General features: G+C 40.8%; 1 protein-coding gene across 3 annotated transcripts in view; it reads right to left on the bottom strand.

Annotated features, from left to right (window-relative positions):
- The window catches only part of LOC138958097 (ras-related protein Rab-37-like), a 299,221-nt gene that overhangs the window by 276,719 nt on the left and 3,958 nt on the right, over positions 1-18,544 (bottom strand). For all 3 annotated transcript variants that reach the window (XM_070329162.1, XM_070329161.1, XM_070329160.1), the window contains exon 2: positions 5,589-5,699. In XM_070329162.1, the coding sequence (XP_070185263.1) occupies positions 5,589-5,699 (111 nt within the window). The remainder of the gene's footprint in view (positions 1-5,588; positions 5,700-18,544) is intronic.

Below are 18,544 nucleotides of genomic sequence, written 5' to 3'. Positions count from 1 at the left end.
CATTACGTCCCCGTACCATTACGTCCCAACACAATTGTTACTTGAGCAATGCTTGAACGCTGCGGTGGGCAGTGTGTGTGGGTGTGTGTGGGGGGGTGAATGGGGAGGTGAGGTGGGCACAGTGAGGTGTGGGCCGCGGAAGGGGGGACCCGCGGAAGGAGGGATGGGGTACGTGATCATCGTGGTCAGACAAGGGGAGAGAAGGGATGGGTGGGTGTGAACAGTGATTAATGATGTCCGAGACAGAGATAAATAAATAAATAAATAGACAAACACATTGATTTATGAGATATTTCGTTGGTCAGACAATTTTTAATTCATTATATTTTATAATCTGATGAAAGATGACAGGTCCCTTTTTTAAGCAAGACCTTTAATTCAAGAGTCAAAATTTATTTTGATTTTAAGTGACACGTAAAAAATAACATATTGTAACAAGTATTATGACCCCTTTTTTTCCTTCATGATTTTTCATAAAGAAGAAATGTACTGTCTGATTGTGCAGTTTCCAATAATTATTCGTGTTTGTCAATTATTGTTCTCCAGTCACAGAGAGAGAGAGAGAGAGAGAGAGAGAGAGAGAGAGAGAGAGAGAGAGAGAGAGAGAGACAAGACAAGACAAGACAAGACAAGACAAGACAAGACAAGACAAGACAAACGCTTTATTAATGAGGGTAATGGCATAAGCAAACAGGTGGGTTTTTTACATCCAGCCCTCGCCCATGGGAGGGTTTCTTTTTTCTTTCTTTTTTTATTTGGTGTTTAACGTCGTTTTCAACCGTTCAAGGTTATATCGCGACGGGGAAAGAGCCACTTGTTAATTGTTTCTTGTTCACAAAAGCACTAATAACAAAAATTGCTCCAGGGGCTTGCAACGTAGTACAATATATGACCTTTCTGGGAGAATGCAAGTTTCCAGTACAAAGGACTTAACATTTCTTACATACTGCTTGACTAAAATCTTTACAAACATTGACTATATTCTATACAAGAAACACTTAACAAGGGAAGGTAAAATGAGAAACAGAATCCGTTAGTCGCCTCTTACTAACCCGCGGGGGGTAGGGTTTCATCTAATGACAATACGTTTAAAAAATGTTAGAATATGAATCAAAGAAGTAATAACAAGCAAACAACCGAACAAACAAACGATTAACAGACTAGACAAACAAACAACAAGTCGCGTAAGACGAAATTACTACATTTAGTCAAGCTGTCGAACTCAGTCACGGAATGAAACTGAACGCACTGTATTTGTTCACCAAGACAGTACAGCTTCGTCAATCCCCGCGTGAAGGAAATCGCTCACCTTCCACGTGCAAAACGTAATGATATTGACACGCCAGATAAGCGCGGTAGTGTATTGTGCTAAGCAGGAAAGCGCGCTTTTCTGTATTCTTGTTAACTTTTGGCTGAGCTTGTTTTGAATACAACCTATCATATCTATATGTTTGTGGAAATCATTTTTGGATCGATTTCTTACATTTTAATTGTAAGACTAATTATTCTATTTTCGTTAATTGTGATCACATTTTAAGACTAAACATGACATATGTATTATATTTTTAGATTCAGAATGTGATGAAGAATACGATGCAATCAATTTTAAATCTGTTTGCGAAAAATCGATTTTAATGACAACTTTAATAAGCAAACTCATTAATTAAATTTTAAGCTTCCAAGCTGAAATGCAATACCAAAGTCCGGGCTTCGTCGAAGATTACTTGACCAAAATGTCAACCAATTTGGTTGAAAAATGAGAGCGTGACAGTGCCGCCTCAACTTTCACGAAAAGCCGGATATGACGTCATCAAAGACATTTATCAAAAAAAGGAAAAAAACATCTGGGGATATCATACCCAGGAACTCTCATGTAAAATTTCATAAAGATCGGTCGAGTAGTTTACTCTGAATCGCTCTACACACACACACACACACACACACACACACACACACACACACACACACACACACACACACACACACACACACACACACACACACACACACACACATACACCACGACCCTCGTCTCGATTCTCCCTCTATGTTAAAACATTTAGTCAAAACTTGACTAAATGTAACAAGTCGCGTAAGGCGAAAATACAACATTTAGTCAAGCTCAGTCGAACTCACAGAAAGAAACTGAACGCATTGCATTTTTTTTTCCGTAAGACCGTACACTAGCGGTGCGCACCCGGAAGCTATCGATACATTTTTTCGGTCAATGTCCGTCCACAAGTTTGTCCGACAACACCGGTACACATCTTTTTATTTTATTTAATAAATTTTGTGTAATCCGAAAACGATTTGTAATAAATGTATTACAAAACGCATTTTTATTACAAAACGTGTCGCTACACTGCTACAGTAACATCTCAGAAATTAAATTCACTAGTATTGGGACCTAATGGTACGGGGACGCAATGGCACGTAATTGTATTGGGACCTAATGGTACTGGGACGCAATGGTACTGGGACCCAATGGTATTGGGACGCAATGGTACTGGGACGCAATGGTACTGGGACGTAATGGTACTGGGACGTAATGGTACTGGGACGTAATGGTATTGGGAAGTATTGACATGTAGCCGTAAATGTTTGTGAACTGTGTTCATTTGATGAATTTAGAAACTGGGGAATAATACTTCATTCGGGGAAGGCTTGCGTTCCAAGCAGCGAATATCCAGCTACAGCAGCTGTAGGTCCGGTTTCAGAGATCGGACTGGGGAAGGGCATAATGCTTTGTCTTGTACATGCGGCCGAGATGCGCGCCTGTCGTTAAACCTGAAAACTGAAACAACCAAGTTCTGGTGTCTACTTTAACCGGAAGATGACATTTCACCTACATCTACATCTTCATTTACGTCTGCGCAGTCTTCTGCTTCACCTTTATAACTGTCCTACTACCGTCATTCTATCGTCATTCTATCGTCTACGTCTACATCATCGGGATTTCTATCTACGGCTGGACTCAGTTGGTTATTAATTTTGAGTATTACCCTTATTACCTAGCTCGATAAATAAGCCATTTACTCCAGCAGGTCATTAACTTAAAAGTGTGTGTGTGCGTATGTGTTATAAATATGTTTATAAGTGAACAATAATATTTCCTCTTATACTACAATTTGTGTTTGTGGAACTTTATTATGCAAGATTCTTATTGAGTCGGTGGTTGACTGGCTGCGCGCGTGTGCGATGCATGTGTGTGTGACACACTCCACCCCCCCTCCCATCCCCTCCATCGATCACTCTACAAAAACATGTCTCTCACTCTCCTGCCGTCACCTGGCTGCCAGATCTCCTCTCCCCCCCCCCCCCCCCCCATCCCCTCCATCGATCACTCTACAAAAACAAAGTCATGTCTCTCACTCTCCTGCCGTCACCTGACTGCCAGATCTCCTCCCCCCCCCATCCCCTCCATCAATCACTCTACAAAAACATGTCTCTCACTCTCCTGTCGTCACCTGGCTGCCAGATCTCCCCAACCCATCCCCTCCATCAATTACTCTACAAAAACATGTCTCTCACTCTCCTGTCGTCACCTGGCTGCCAGATCTCCCCAACCCATCCCCTCCTGTCATCCCCCCCCCCCCCCCCTTTCACCGCGTAACTCAATCTGAACTGACACACGTCTCAGAAAACTGTGAACAAGTTGCAAAAAACTAAATCAGGCGGAATACGATCACGGGAGTCTAGGGGTCTGTCACAAAGTCTGCACGCGAAATATCATCCCTAATTATGTTGTATTCTTACGATTATCCGGGGAGTAAGTGTTTAATAAATGAGAGGGGGGGCGGGGGGAGGGGGGATGTGTGTCTGTCGCCATTGCACAAATTCTTTACCGACATGCACCGCGCGTACACCTGACCGCGACATCATACACTAACGTTCGTGCAGGTACCTTTCCGTCGGCTCTCGGTCTCTAATTCAAAAACATTTGTCTCTATTTTAACAAAGAATCGTGCAACCATTTCCAAACACACTAATCCCAAAACACATTTCTTTTTGAATCAAATCTTTTTATTGAAAGAAAAGCAAAAGTGTTTTCCTTGCGTTGTCGGTTTCACGGCCTCTAAAATGCACTAACATGAGAGAGCCATGCTGTTTCTTAAAATTGAATATAAATCGCAGCAAATTTCAAAATGTAACTGCCATCTTCACAATGACACAGGCTGTGTATGACGATGTTCCGCACTCAAAGCACTTTATAAAGTGTGGATTTTGGCAACGCCAAGGTGGCTTTGACCCCGCCTCCTGCGGGCAAGTGTCTTACTCTGGAAACCGTGGCATGTCTTACTTTGGTTGTGTGACGTCAGTGCTATGTCTTCCTCTGGAAACTGGGGCATGTCTTACTTTGGCTGTGTGACGTCAGTGCTATGTCTTCCTCTGGAAACTGTGGCATGTCTTACTTTGGCTGTGTGACGTCAGTGATGTGTCTTACTATGGACTCAGTGAAGATTAACGTCCGTGCTGTGTCTTATTAGGGAGTCAGTGCAGTGTGACGTCAGTGCTGTGTCTTACAAGGGAGTCAGTGCGGTGTGACGTCAGTGCTGTGTCTTACTAGGGAGTCAGTGCAGTGTGACGTCAGTGCTGTGTCTTACTAGGGAGTCAGTGCAGTGTGACGTCAGTGCTGTGTCTTGCTAGCTATGGAGTCAGTGGCATGTCTTACTTTGGCTGTGTGACGTCAGTGCTGTGCTGTGTCTTACTATGAACACAGTGCAGAGTGACGTCAGTGCTGTGTCTTACTATGGACACAGTGCAGAGTGACGTCAGTGCTGTGTCTTACTATGGACACAGTGGAGAGTGACGTCAGTGCTGTGTCTTACTATGGACACAGTGCAGAGTGACGTCAGTGCTGTGTCTTACTATGGACACAGTGCAGAGTGACGTCAGTGCTGTGTCTTACTATGGACACAGTGCAGAGTGACGTCAGTGCTGTGTCTTACTATGGACACAGTGCAGAGTGACGTCAGTGCTGTCTTACTATGGACACAGTGCAAAGTGACGTCAGTGCTGTGTCTTACTAAGGAGTCAGTGGCATGTCTTACTTTGGAGTCTGTGGAGAGTGACGTCAGTGCTGTGTCTTACTATTGAGTCAGTGGCATGTATTACTTTGGCAGTGTGACGTCAGTGCTGTGTCTTACTATGGAGTCAGTGGCATGTCTTACTTTGGCAGTGTGACGTCAGTGCTGTCTTACTATGAAGTCTGTGCAGAGTGACGTCAGTGATGTGTGTTACTATGGAGTCAGTGCCATGTCTTACTTTGGCAGTGAGACGTCAGTGCTGTGTCTTACGATGGAGTCAGTGGCATGTCTTACTTCGGCAATGTAAAGTCAGTGACCCGACCTCAACAAGGGGTCAGTGTCGTACTCTGAAGTCAGTCTTATCCTGAATTTACTGTGTGTCTGACCCTGATGTCAAGATGTGTCTGACGCTATGCTGCTGTGTGTTTTACCCTGACGTCAATGTGTTTCTTACCCTGGTGTCAATGTGTCTTATTCTGGTGTCAGTGTCTTACCCAGTAGTCAGTGTGTCTTGCCCTGACGCCAGTGTGCGTCTTACCCCGGTGTCAGTGTGCTTCTTACCCTGAAGTCTATACCGACGGTTGAAATGAAGCTGCCAGAGAGAAATGTTCCGTCTTTGAAGCGAACAAGCAGACACGTCTTGCCAACACCACTGTCCCCTATCAGCATCACCTGCACGACAGACATCACAATGTTAGCAATGCTATGATACACAGCACACTGTTAGCAATGCTATGACACACAGCACACTGTTAGCAATGCTATGACAAACAGCACACTGTTAACAATGCTATGACACACAGCACACTGTTAGCAATGCTATGACAAACAGCACACTGTTAACAATGCTATGACACACAGCACACTGTTAGCAATGCTATGACAAACAGCACACTGTTAACAATGCTATGACACACAGCACACTGTTAGCAATGCAGATAACAGCTTAAATTCATGATGAGAGAACGGTGTTGAGACATAATGTAGTGAGGTATGCAGATAACAGCTTAAAGTCAAGGTGAGAGAACGGTGTTGAGACATAATGTAGTGAGGTATGCAGATAACTGCTTAAAGTCAAGGTGAGAGAACGGTGTTGAGACATAATGTAGTGAGATATGCAGATAACAGCTTAAAGTCATGATGAGAGAACGGTGTTGAGACATAATGTAGTGAGGTATGCAGATAACAGCTTAAAGTCATGATGAGAGAACGGTGTTGAGACATAATGTAGTGAGGTATGCAGAAAACAGCTTAAAGTCAAGGTGAGAGAACGGTGTTGAGACATAATGTAGTGAGGTATGCAGATAACAGCTTAAAGTCAAGGTGAGAGAACGGTGTTGAGACATAATGTAGTGAGGTATGCAGAAAACAGCTTAAAGTCAAGGTGAGAGAACGGTGTTGAGACATAATGTAGTGAGGTATGCAGATAACTGCTTAAAGTCATGATGAGAGAACGGTGTTGAGACATAATGTAGTGAGGTATGCAGATAACAGCCTAAAGTCATGATGAGAGAACGGTGTTGAGACATAATGTAGTGAGGTATGCAGATAACAGCTTAAAGTCATGATGAGAGAACGGTGTTGAGACATAATGTAGTGAGGTATGCAGATAACTGCTTAAAGTCAAGGTGAGAGAACGGTGTTGAGACATAATGTAGTGAGGTATGCAGATAACAGCTTAAAGTCATGATGAGAGAACGGTGTTGAGACATAATGTAGTGAGGTATGCAGAAAACAGCTTAAAGTCATGATGAGAGAACGGTGTTGAGACTTAATGTAGTGAGGTATGCAGATAACAGCTTAAAGTCATGATGAGAGAACGGTGTTGAGACTAAATGTAGTGAGGTATGCAGAAAACAGCTTAAAGTCAAGGTGAGAGAACGGTGTTGAGACATAATTTAGTGAGGTATGCAGATAACAGCTTAAAGTCAAGGTGAGAGAACGGTGTTGAGACATAATGTAGTGAGGTATGCAGATAACAGCTTAAAGTCATGATGAGAGAACGGTGTTGAGACATAATGTAGTGAGGTATGCAGAAAAAAGCTTAAAGTCATGATGAGAGAACGGTGTTGAGACATAATGTAGTGAGGTATGCAGATAACAGCTTACAGCCATGATGAGAGAACGGTGTTGAGACATAATGTAGTCAGGTATGCAGATAACAGCTTAAAGTCATGATGAGAGAACGGTGTTGAGACATAATGTAGTGAGGTATGCAGATAACTGCTTAAAGTCAAGGTGAGAGAACGGTGTTGAGACATAATGTAGTGAGATATGCAGATAACAGCTTAAAGTCATGATGAGAGAACGGTGTTGAGACATAATGTAGTGAGGTATGCAGAAAACAGCTTAAAGTCAAGGTGAGAGAACGGTGTTGAGACATAATGTAGTGATGTATGCATATAACAGCTTAAAGTCAAGGTGAGAGAACGGTGTTGAGACATAATGTAGTGAGGTATGCAGATAACAGCTTAAAGTCATGATGAGAGAACGGTGTTGAGACATAATGTAGTGAGGTATGCAGATAACAGCTTAAAGTCATGGTGAGAGAACGGTGTTCAGACATAATGTAGTGAGGTATGCAGATAACAGCTTAAAGTCAAGGTGAGAGAACGGTGTTGAGACATAATGTAGTGAGGTATGCAGATAACAGCTTAAAGTCAAGGTGAGAGAACGGTGTTGAGACACGGGGTCAGTGTTCTGTAGTGTTCTGTATTGTTTCAGTAGTGTTGATTTTGTTTTGCATGATTATATACTATTATTCTACTCTCTTAGACAATATGTGATAACCGGCAAGGTGCTGACTTTCGTTTGTGCATTGTTGATGGTGAATGCATGTTAATTTATTTTTAACATACTTACTTATGTGATAACCAATGTGCTGTATTTTCTCAGTTTTGCTGATGTTATACGCTTCTATCTATATATATATATACGACTTGTGTCTGTCTGTCTGTGTATCTGTGTGTGTGTCTGTGTGTCTGTCTGTGTATCTGTGTGTGTGTCTGTGTATCTGTGTATTCGCCATGCACGGCCAAAGTTCTCGATGGATCTGCTTCAAATTTGGTGGGCTTATTCAGAGAGACCCCGGACACAACCTCATCGATGAGATATTTCAACACGTGCTCTCAGCGCGCAGCGCTGAACCGATTTTGGTTCCACCTCAGCTACCCGGGCCCCCATACCGACACACCAAAGCCGCTACACCACATCACAACGCCAAAGTTCTCGCTGGATCTTTTTCAAATTTGGACACCGTATTCAGCTACACCCCGGACACAATATCATCGATGAGATATTTCAACACGTGCTCTCAGCGCGCAGCGCTGAACTGATTTTGGTTTTTGTGTTCATTTCACCATTATAAGTAACTCTTCCTTATCTTCTCCAGTGTTTGGCGTTTATCTCCCTTCCTTCGTGTGGCTTTCCCGTTTGTAAGTTACTATTACTATTTTTAGAATGTCACTGCGCTGTCCACTGCGCTGTCCACAACGCTTCCCTTGCACCCGTAAGTTGTTCTTACTGTCAAAGTGAAAAGGTCGAATCAATTTATAGCCACGCGAAAAATACACTCTCACCTATCTCTATATATTTATAGATACAGATATATGCATATATATATACGGCTTCTCTGTGTATGTGTGTGTTTGTGTGTGTGTGTGTGGGCAAAAACCTGTGTATTGTAGAGTTCTGTTTGTGATGTGGTCTAGCGGCTTTTGTCTGTCTGTATGTTCTGGCATTTGAGAAGCCACAGCAGATAATATAGGGCTAAGAAATAAGCTCTAAAATTCTCAATCCCGTTTGACAGGACTTCGCCTTCAAAGGTGATTGTGGTGAACCGCCACGCTGTCTGTCTCTGTCTCGCGATTCACCCCGGCGAAGCGGGTATTCATTCTAGTGGTACATATATTTACTCATTTTCCTTAAATAACATGTGATAACATTACTTCATAGCTAAGCACATGATTTTACCTATGGCACAACACAAATCTCTAGCCTTCCTCTCTGAGATGCGTTTGAAGACAGACTGTTAAAAGAGAATAAATGTATGTACATAATTATGATAGAATATTGATGTATGAATTGAAGAAATGTATAAGAACACAAGAATGTATGAATGACAAAGAACAAATGTTTATTTTTGAATGTTTTATGTATGTTTTATTACGGACACAAAAGCTCAGCAATGCAATTTCTCTTTTAGAGATTAATAAAGTTTATTGTATTGTATTGTATTGTATTGTATTGTATTGTATTGTATTGCATAATGCAGTGAGGTATGCAGATAACAGCTTAAATTCATGATGAGAGAACGGTGTTGAGACATAATGTAGTGAGGTATGCAGATAACAGCTTAAAGTCATGATGAGAGAACGGTGTTGAGACATAATGCAGTGAGGTATGCAGATAACAGCTTAAAGTCAAGGTGAGAGAACGGTGTTGAGACATAATGTAGTGATGTATGCATATAACAGCTCAAAGTCATGATGAGAGAACGGTGTTGAGACATAATGTAGTGAGGTATGCAGATAACAGCTTAAAGTCAAGGTGAGAGAACGGTGTTGAGACATAATGTAGTGAGGTATGCAGATAACAGCTTAAAGTCAAGGTGAGAGAACGGTGTTGAGACATAATGTAGTGAGGTATGCAGATAACTGCTTAAAGTCAAGGTGAGAGAACGGTGTTGAGACATAATGTAGTGAGGTATGCAGATAACAGCTTAAAGTCAAGGTGAGAGAACGGTGTTGAGACATAATGTAGTGAGGTATGCAGAAAACAGCTTAAAGTCAAGGTGAGAGAACGGTGTTGAGACATAATGTAGTGAGGTATGCAGAAAACAGCTTAAAGTCAAGGTGAGAGAACGGTGTTGAGACATAATTTAGTGAGGTATGCAGATAACAGCTTAAAGTCAAGGTGAGAGAACGGTGTTGAGACATAATGTAGTGAGGTATGCAGATAACAGCTTAAAGTCAAGGTGAGAGAACGGTGTTGAGACATAATGTAGTGAGGTATGCAGATAACAGCTTAAAGTCAAGGTGAGAGAACGGTGTTGAGACATAATGTAGTGAGGTATGCAACAAGACCGCCATTTGTGCTGAAATAAAAGCATTGCGCCCGTATTTTATTGTTGTTCTCCATATTTTGTTTACCCTCTCTCTCTCTCTCTCTCTCTCTCTCTCTCTCTCTCTCTCTCTCTCTCTCTCTCTCTCTCTCTCTCTCTCTCTCTCTCTCTCTTTCTCTCTCTCTCGCCCCTGTCCGCAAATTCGCCCAACCAGTCATCAGCAGTTTGCGGTCCCTCCCCCCGGACCCCCACCTGTCTACAGTCAGTCAGCTGACCGTGTCCAACCGCCGCACCTGTCGTCACAGCTCAGTGCAAATGCAGTTCAACTGCTGAATTTAATTTCAACTCAGCTGATGTGTTAAAAGCTTAAAACTGAAGGCTGTGTGGGTTAGGCGACCTTCGGACTGGATGGAATATTTCAGTTTTTTCAACAGTATTGAGCGTTGTATCTGCTCCGTGCATAGTCACAAACAGCATCAAATGCAGCAACTAGTATGTGTGTGTGTGTGTGTGTGTGTGTATGTGTGTGTGTGTGTGTGTGTGTGTGTGTGTGTGTGTGTCTGTGTGTGTCTGTGTGTGTGTCTGTGCGCGAGTGTAGAACAAGAACAAGAACAAGAACAAATGTTTATTGTCCTCAAACCAAAAAGGTTATTGACACATTGCTATGAATTCTAAAGCATTCTGCGACAAACCTTCCGAGACATATTTGAACATCTTTGTCCATAAATATTTCACTTGGTTTATAATTAATATAATCTACATCAATATTAGTCACGTCTTTTTAAAACTTTTCTCTACTTTCATGGAATTTTACGCATTCATCCAGAAGATGATATTCATCTTCAACAATGTTACATATCATACACAAACGATTTTCTCTTTGGATGTTATGATGTCTTCCAGTTTCTATTTTTAGATTGTGACTACTGGTTCTTAATCGACTTAAAGCTGTCCTGTGATTTCGATTTTCTATCATTGTCAGATATGACTGAATTTCATATGTATCACATATATTTGAATAGAATCTTAATCTTGCACTTCCTTTTGATTTAGCTTTATTCCAAAAACGTATGTATTCACTTTGTAATTTCATTTGTATGGCAAATTGTAACTTTCTCGTATCAAAAGTAGATTGATTTTGCCAAACATGATTAAAGCCAAGTCTTGAAAGTGAACTTTTAATGAATATGAGCCAAGAATCTTCTTTAAGGTTATTAAACATGTCATCATATACTTGATGAACAAATGAATCTCGTTTAGATTGTAAAATATGAGTCCAATAGGAAATGGTTTGTGTTAACATTCTTAGTGCTAATGGGAATCTACCTAATTCTGCCAGCACTGGTATACACATGGTTTTTCTGTGTACACCTAGCAGACAACGACAAAATTTTATATGGATGTCTTCACTCGTAGAATTTCTTGAAAAACATGATTCAAAAAACTTCTCGATGTTATCGATTGATTTGTTGGAATAATTGTATGTGTATGTGTGTGTGTGTATGTGTGTGTGTGTGTGTGTGTGTGTGTGTGTGTATGTGTGTGTGTGAGCGCGATCGCCGGGTCACCTTGGACAAACATTATTTGGTTCAATTTTCTTAGTAGTGTTATACAGCTTAGAGCTTGTGTTACGCTTAAAATCTGTCGATAAAGTTCGAAGCGTTTTTGCACCTTGTGCAGTGACTATACCTGTGTTTTTGGCTCACGTAAGTGTAGCCTATGCGATAGTAACTTTGTCTGTCTGTGCGTTTGTGCGTGTGTGTGTGTGTGTGTGTGTTTGTGCGTGTGTATGTCTGTGGTAGAAACTTTAACATTTCGTCATTTGAACACGTCACATTATGGCGTAAGAGGGTTAGACGTCACGCGAAGGAATTACTGAAAGTCTCGGTTTTGAGCGGGCCGAGACTAGTTGGAAGGCAAGAGTTATCTTTTTCGTTTCATGTCTTGGCGTCTCAAATCTTATTAGTCAGAAAGCGCATGCACGTAGTCTCGACCAGCGCGTGGTGTGCTTCTTTCTGAGTACTTTACGTCACAAATTGTACTTTACGTACTTGATGATGACGTAAGTTAATTGTATGTGTTCTATTTCGTTGACTGAGCACGGCCGGGACCAGTTGGCGTGAGCGCTGGGATTTCGAGTTTTATTCGACATGTCAATGCATCGCAGTATGAAATAATACAGGTAGGAGGTTAGTTCTTGTACTTTGGGTCAACCAAAGTCGATAAATGCATTCTTCACTGTGGTATTGAGTCTGATTTCGTCGTCCATCTTGAATCGAAAAGCACTCTTCTTACAAAAAAAGCCAACTTCGTTGCGAGCTACGGCGAAGCTTCGCATGTCAAAACTTGAGAAGCGATGTTGGGGTAGTGAGTTTGTGTTACTGTGTTTGTCTATTTCTTAAGTGAACCTTGAAGGCTTCGCCTCTTGTTAATTGTGCCTTGTGTTGTACTCGGACTGCCTGTCTGTGTGACGTGACGTTGACGCTGAGGAAAGAGTGTGTTTCTTTTCCCTTCGGTTCTAGCACTTCTCCATATCGTCTGACCTGCCAGTGACACGTCGTAGCACATTGTTTAGAACTCTATTGTGTAATTCGTAGACGACAAGGACTTTGCCTTTTCTGGCTAATCTTGAACATTCACTCTACAACGTCCAATGTGTGCGGATTGTGTCTGCTTCTGCGTGTACTCTTAACATTTATAAGCATGTCGGCACTAGCTCCAGCCGCTGGACTGAATATCGGACACTTAAGCATTTATCATCTCTTGAACAAAATTCCTGATCTCTGCGTGTTATTAAATCAACATTCTCCCATAACCCATTTGTTTGGGATTTCAGAGACTAGGCTGGACTCGCGCATCTGTGATGATATGTTGCGGATTCCTCATTATTCTGTAATCCGACGTGACAGTATGGAAGTACAACATACTGGTCTTGCTGTTTATGTCCATGATTTCATAGCAAAGTTTGTTAAGCGCAGGGCTGATCTGGAAGTGAACAGTATCGAATGCCTTTGGCTCGAAATTTCGTATAAGAATTCGAATTCTTTTCTCCTCGGCTTTGTATATAGAAATCCCGCATCCCATTCAGCTTGGTCTGACGATTTTATTGATTTGATGAATAACATCAAATGTAATAATCGTAATGTTTTGTTACTTGGTGATTTTAACATAGACTTGCATAAAACCCAGACAGCCTAGCGCTCAGTTACATCTCTCATTGGATTCCATCAACTTGTGAACACCTCAACCAGATTGACTGATACAACATCAACGTTGATTGACCACATTTACACTAATAATACCTCCATGGTGTCAAACGTGAAAACTGTACCTTCAAGCATCAGTGACCATTGTTCAATATTTTGTTCTTGGTCGTTCAAGTTACCTAAGCCGGTGCACAAGGGCCATACAACTATTGAATATAGAAGCTTTAAAACGTTTGATGAAACCAAATTCTTCTTTGATCTCAGTTTAGTACCATGTTCCTCTGTGTTTAATCATGTTGTTGCTGACGAAGCGTTGGGCGCCCTTATTGATATATTTTATTCTATAGTGGATAAGCATGCCCCACTACGTCACCACAGAGTGAAATATCCATCTCTTCCCCCATGGTTGACGGAACAGATTATAGAAGCCATGTCCCTGCGTGATTTTTACAAAGCAAACAACATGAAGTCTGATTTTAAGAAACAAAGGAATAAAGTGACAGAATTAACACGTCAAGCAAAAGCAAATTATTTTAATACATTAATCGAGGACAAGAAAGATGTTGCAACTGTTTGGCGTGCTGTTAATAACATATTAGGTAAATCTAAACAGAACTCAAATCGGTCTGCCACAACCATCTCCCCTGAAGATTTTAATAACCATTTTTTGTCCCTTGCCAATAGGCTAAATGAATCTGCAAAATGCGACAGTCCTGATTCTGACATTGAAGTCTCTTTCTCAAAATTACATGAATTTTGTAATCAGAAATGTAAACCAGACAATTTTTTTTACTATTCCAGACATGGCAGTGCATGAAGTAGGGAAGGTGCTAAAAGGCCTTGAGAATAAAAAGTCCATGGGTTCTGATAAGATTCCTCCTTACTTGGCCAAATTAGCTCTACCATATATTGTGGAGCCACTCACCTATGTGTATAATCTCTGCATAAAGCAAAATACTGTACCTAGTTTGTTTAAAAGAGCAAAAGTATTTCCACTCCATAAAGGCGGAAATGTATCCGACCCAAATAACTTTAGACCCATTTCCTTATTACCCATTTTATCCAAACCATTGGAAAAAACATATTCACAAACATTTGCTCGCGTACATAGAAAGCAGAAACCTTTTCCATCAATTTCAGTCTGGTTTTCGAACAAATCACTCTTGTCACAGCGCCCTTACCACGCTATGCGACACCTGGTTATCTGCAACAAACCGATCTGAAATCAGTGGTGCTGTGTTTCTCGACTTTAAAAAAAAGCGTTTGATCTTGTTGATCATTCAATTCTATTGAAGAAATTACAGTTGTATGTCAGAAACAGTTCAGTGTGTAACTTCTTTGCTTCCTATTTACATGACAGATCTCAATATATGCCCTAAACTGTAAAATATCTACTGAGGAGACTGTGAAATGCGGGTTGCCTCAAGGGTCAGTGCTTGGGCCGATCTTGTTCTGTCTGTATATCAATGATCTGCCACTGCACATTTCTGATAGTAATGTAAGAAGTGATTTTTTTGCTGACGATTCTTCTCTTCATGCAAGTGGAAAGTCTGTTCCAGTAATAGAGTCCTCCCTTCAAACAGCTTTAAATGATGTGAATAACTGGTGTAATGCTATGCTTGTCCATCCAATAAAAACTAAAAGTATGGTAATTGCAACCAGACAAAAACACCAGATTTCTCCACTCAAACTAAATCTTACTATTGGTACGCAATCAATTGAACAAGTTCAACAGCATCGCGTTTTAGGGGTAATTATTGATTGTGAATTCAAGTGGCAGGCACAATTACAGCATTATTTGCAAGAAAGTAGCCAAGAACGTTTTCCTCCTATCCAAGTTAAAGCAATTTACGGACAGAAGGACTCTGGAAATGTTCCACCATGCTCATGTAATGCCTCACATTAATTATGTTTCGACGCTCTGGGATGGCAGCAGTGATGTCCACTTGAAAAAGTTAGACTCTCTCTATCGTCGCTCGGCCAAACTCATCGTAAAGGATGCTTCAACAGATATGAAATTAAAAATGCTGAACTTTCTTCCACTGGAAAAGCATCTCAAGTTAAACAAAGCCATTTTCATGCATAAATTGTATTACGGTAAAGTTTGTTTGTTTGTTTATTTGTTGCTTAACGTCCAGCCGACTACGCAGAGCCATATCAGGACGAGGAAGGGGGGGATGAAGGGGGCCACTTGTCAAGCGATTCCTGTTTACAAATGCACTAACCCATTACTTGTGTCCCAGCAGGCTTTAGTAAAACTAAATTAATACCTACTGGAAGATTACCAGTTTCCAGTATGTTAAAATAGGCTTAACCTATCTACTGCTGGACTTACATCAGAACACTAACAGATTAAACTATACATGAATCGCGAGACAAGCGGCAAGAGAAGAGATTTTTGGAAAAAATACAGGTGAATGAGCAAGAAGGCAGAAAAAAGAAAAGAATTCATGAAGAAAAAGAGAGCATGACAGGAAAGAGGAACCAAAAATCTACCTAACAGCAAACTAGAAAGCTCCTGCGGTTCCAAAAACAGGAGGGGCCTTTAATTTCATAACCGCAGTGCCCCACTGCGGGATTACGGTAAAGTGCCGATTTACATTACATCATTATTTAACAAAGCTACCCACAGATATGGGTCGGTCAACTTGGTTTAAACAATGTTTTATTAAATCAAACATGATACAAAAATACAACGATAAACAATAGGGACACGAACTCAAGCAAACGCTTATATTACGCGCCCTACGTAGTAGGAAAATAACGCAAATATGATGTCGGACAAGCATTACTTATCAATTGTTGAACTATCTACAAGAAGAGCATAGTTAAAGTAAATCAGAAAGAATAAGAAAAAGCTAGCAGGAGGAAGAGGGGGGAGGGTGGAGGAGGGAGGAGAAAACGGTAGGTACATATAAAAGATGAAGTTGGCAGCGCATACAAATAAGAATATACATAGTACATTACAAACCATAGTCCTGTGGCAAGTAAGCAGTAGCTCGCTAAATATACATTTGAAAAATGCATATAAAATAAGGTTTGTTGGCATGAATATGGGTACTGAGTCAAATCAACAGAAACGACCAGATTCATGGATAAACGATTGGACACTTTCAAAAACAAGCTTGTTGGTGCAAAGAGAAAGGTTTTCGCTACCATTTAACAATATTTCAACATGTCTGTAATTAACAGGAAGTGCGTTTATTGTAGACAGGCGAGCATCTACGTACAAAGGACAATGTGTCAAATAATGGTCAGCTGTTTCGTTCGGGTAGCCGCAAGCGCACTGTGGGTTTCCCTGTAGGTGGCGTTTACACAGGTCAGAATTCAAATTACTCATGTTTAGGCGCATTCTGCAGTGGTGGATCTCTTCCAGTCTTTTACCACAGTAATAATAGGCAGGTACGTTATAATCAGGAGTAGATAAATAGCGTTTGAAATCGCTGATTGAGTTAGTTGTTTTGATGTTGTCTGGCAAGGTGTTCCACAGGACAGTAGTAGATGGTATAAAAGATCGACGGTATAATTCAGTTTTGCACATGGGGACTCTTCTTTCTAATGGTCTTCTATGATGGTAGGGGTTAACATCAGAAGTTAAAGGTGGCAAGAGATCTGATAAGTAATGAGGGCATTTGCCATATACCATCTTGTAATATAAAATCAGTTTGTGTCTGCTCCGTCTTTCTTTTAGGTTACAAAATCCGCTTTCTTTATACAGTTTTTCGTGGCTGGTGCCGCGCACACCACCGATTATAGTCCGAATGGCTTCCAAATGTAGTTTTTCGAGTGCAGTTGACCAGTACTCTGTGCAGTTGTCCCATATGATGTCTGCGTAGTCAAAATGTGGAAGAACAAAAGATTTATACATAGTTTCCAGACTTTTACGATTTAATCTATATTTATAATATCTTAAACAATTAGTTAATAAGGTGACCTTTTTTATGATGCTTCTCACTTGGAAGTCCCATTACAATCATTCTGCAAGATTACGCCAAGGTGTTTATGTTGGTTCACGTTTTCCAAAACAATATTATTAAAAATGATTGGTTCGGTTGGTATATTATCACGTTTTATGTCTAACAGTTCCGTTTTTGCTTAGTTAAATTTAACTTTCCACTGTTTTGCCCAGGTATTAATTTTATATAGGTCTGCGTTCAAAATCTGTGCTCGTCTAGTTGGATCTTCTAAGGACATAGACATGCTCGTGTCATCAGCAAACAACTTTATAACAGATTCAGTATCATTCACAATGTCGTTAATATATATCAGGAATAGCAAGGGGCCTAGAACAGAACCTTGTGGAACACCTGCCGGGATACATTTTAATGCAGACTTAGCACCCTTAATAACAACCGCCTGGTGGCGATTTGTTAAATAATCGTGAAACCATTTCAACAATTGTCCTCTAATTCCTACTAGTTCCAGTTTATATAATAACCCTTTGTGCCAGACTTTTTCAAATGCCTTTGACACATCACAAAAAACAGCTTGAGTGGTAATTCCCATATCGTAAGTTAAACAAAACTCGTCATAAATAGAAGCCAGTTGACAACTGGTAGAGTCACCAGGAATAAATCCTGACTGTGCCGGTGTTAATATATCATTTCGCTGTAAAAAGGTGTAAACATGGCTGTGGACACAGCGCTCCATTACCTTCCCAACACAACTTAATAATGAAATTGGTCGATAATTGTTACAACAATCTGCTGGGCCGGCTTTGTAAATAGGAGTGACATGAGCCGTCTTCCACAAACTAGGATATATACCTTACTCTAAGGCTTCTATTAAACAAATATGTCAGGGGTTCTGCTATGGCGTCAACAGCAGCAACTAGAAGTCTGTTGTGAATGAGATCCGGACCAGTGGCTTTACCTTTATCAAGGGCTTTAATAACCTCTTTAACCTCGTCGACTGTAAGATAAATCTCATTAAGTTCGCTGTCGAAAAAATCAGCTTGAGGCAAATTGTCGTCTGGCGTTTTAAGAACGGAATTTTGTATGAAAAAATTGTTCAGAACGTTAGCTTTTTCCTGGTTTGACTGGTAAATCTTGCCTTCAAAATTAATCGGAGGAATTTCATCAACACCAAGTCCTTTCTTGTCCATAAATGACTTTACCAACTGCCACCACTTTTTAGTACCAAAGGAACCTTGGTCGGAAATGCGTTCGTCTAACTCTATATAAAATTGCTGGACTCTGTCTCGCTTAGCTGCTGTAACACGATTACGCGTCTGACGATAACTCAGCCAA

This window comes from Littorina saxatilis, linkage group LG2 (assembly GCF_037325665.1).
Source record: "Littorina saxatilis isolate snail1 linkage group LG2, US_GU_Lsax_2.0, whole genome shotgun sequence".
Classification (NCBI taxonomy): Eukaryota; Metazoa; Mollusca; class Gastropoda; order Littorinimorpha; family Littorinidae; genus Littorina; species Littorina saxatilis.
This window is presented reverse-complemented; position numbering and strand designations above follow the sequence as displayed.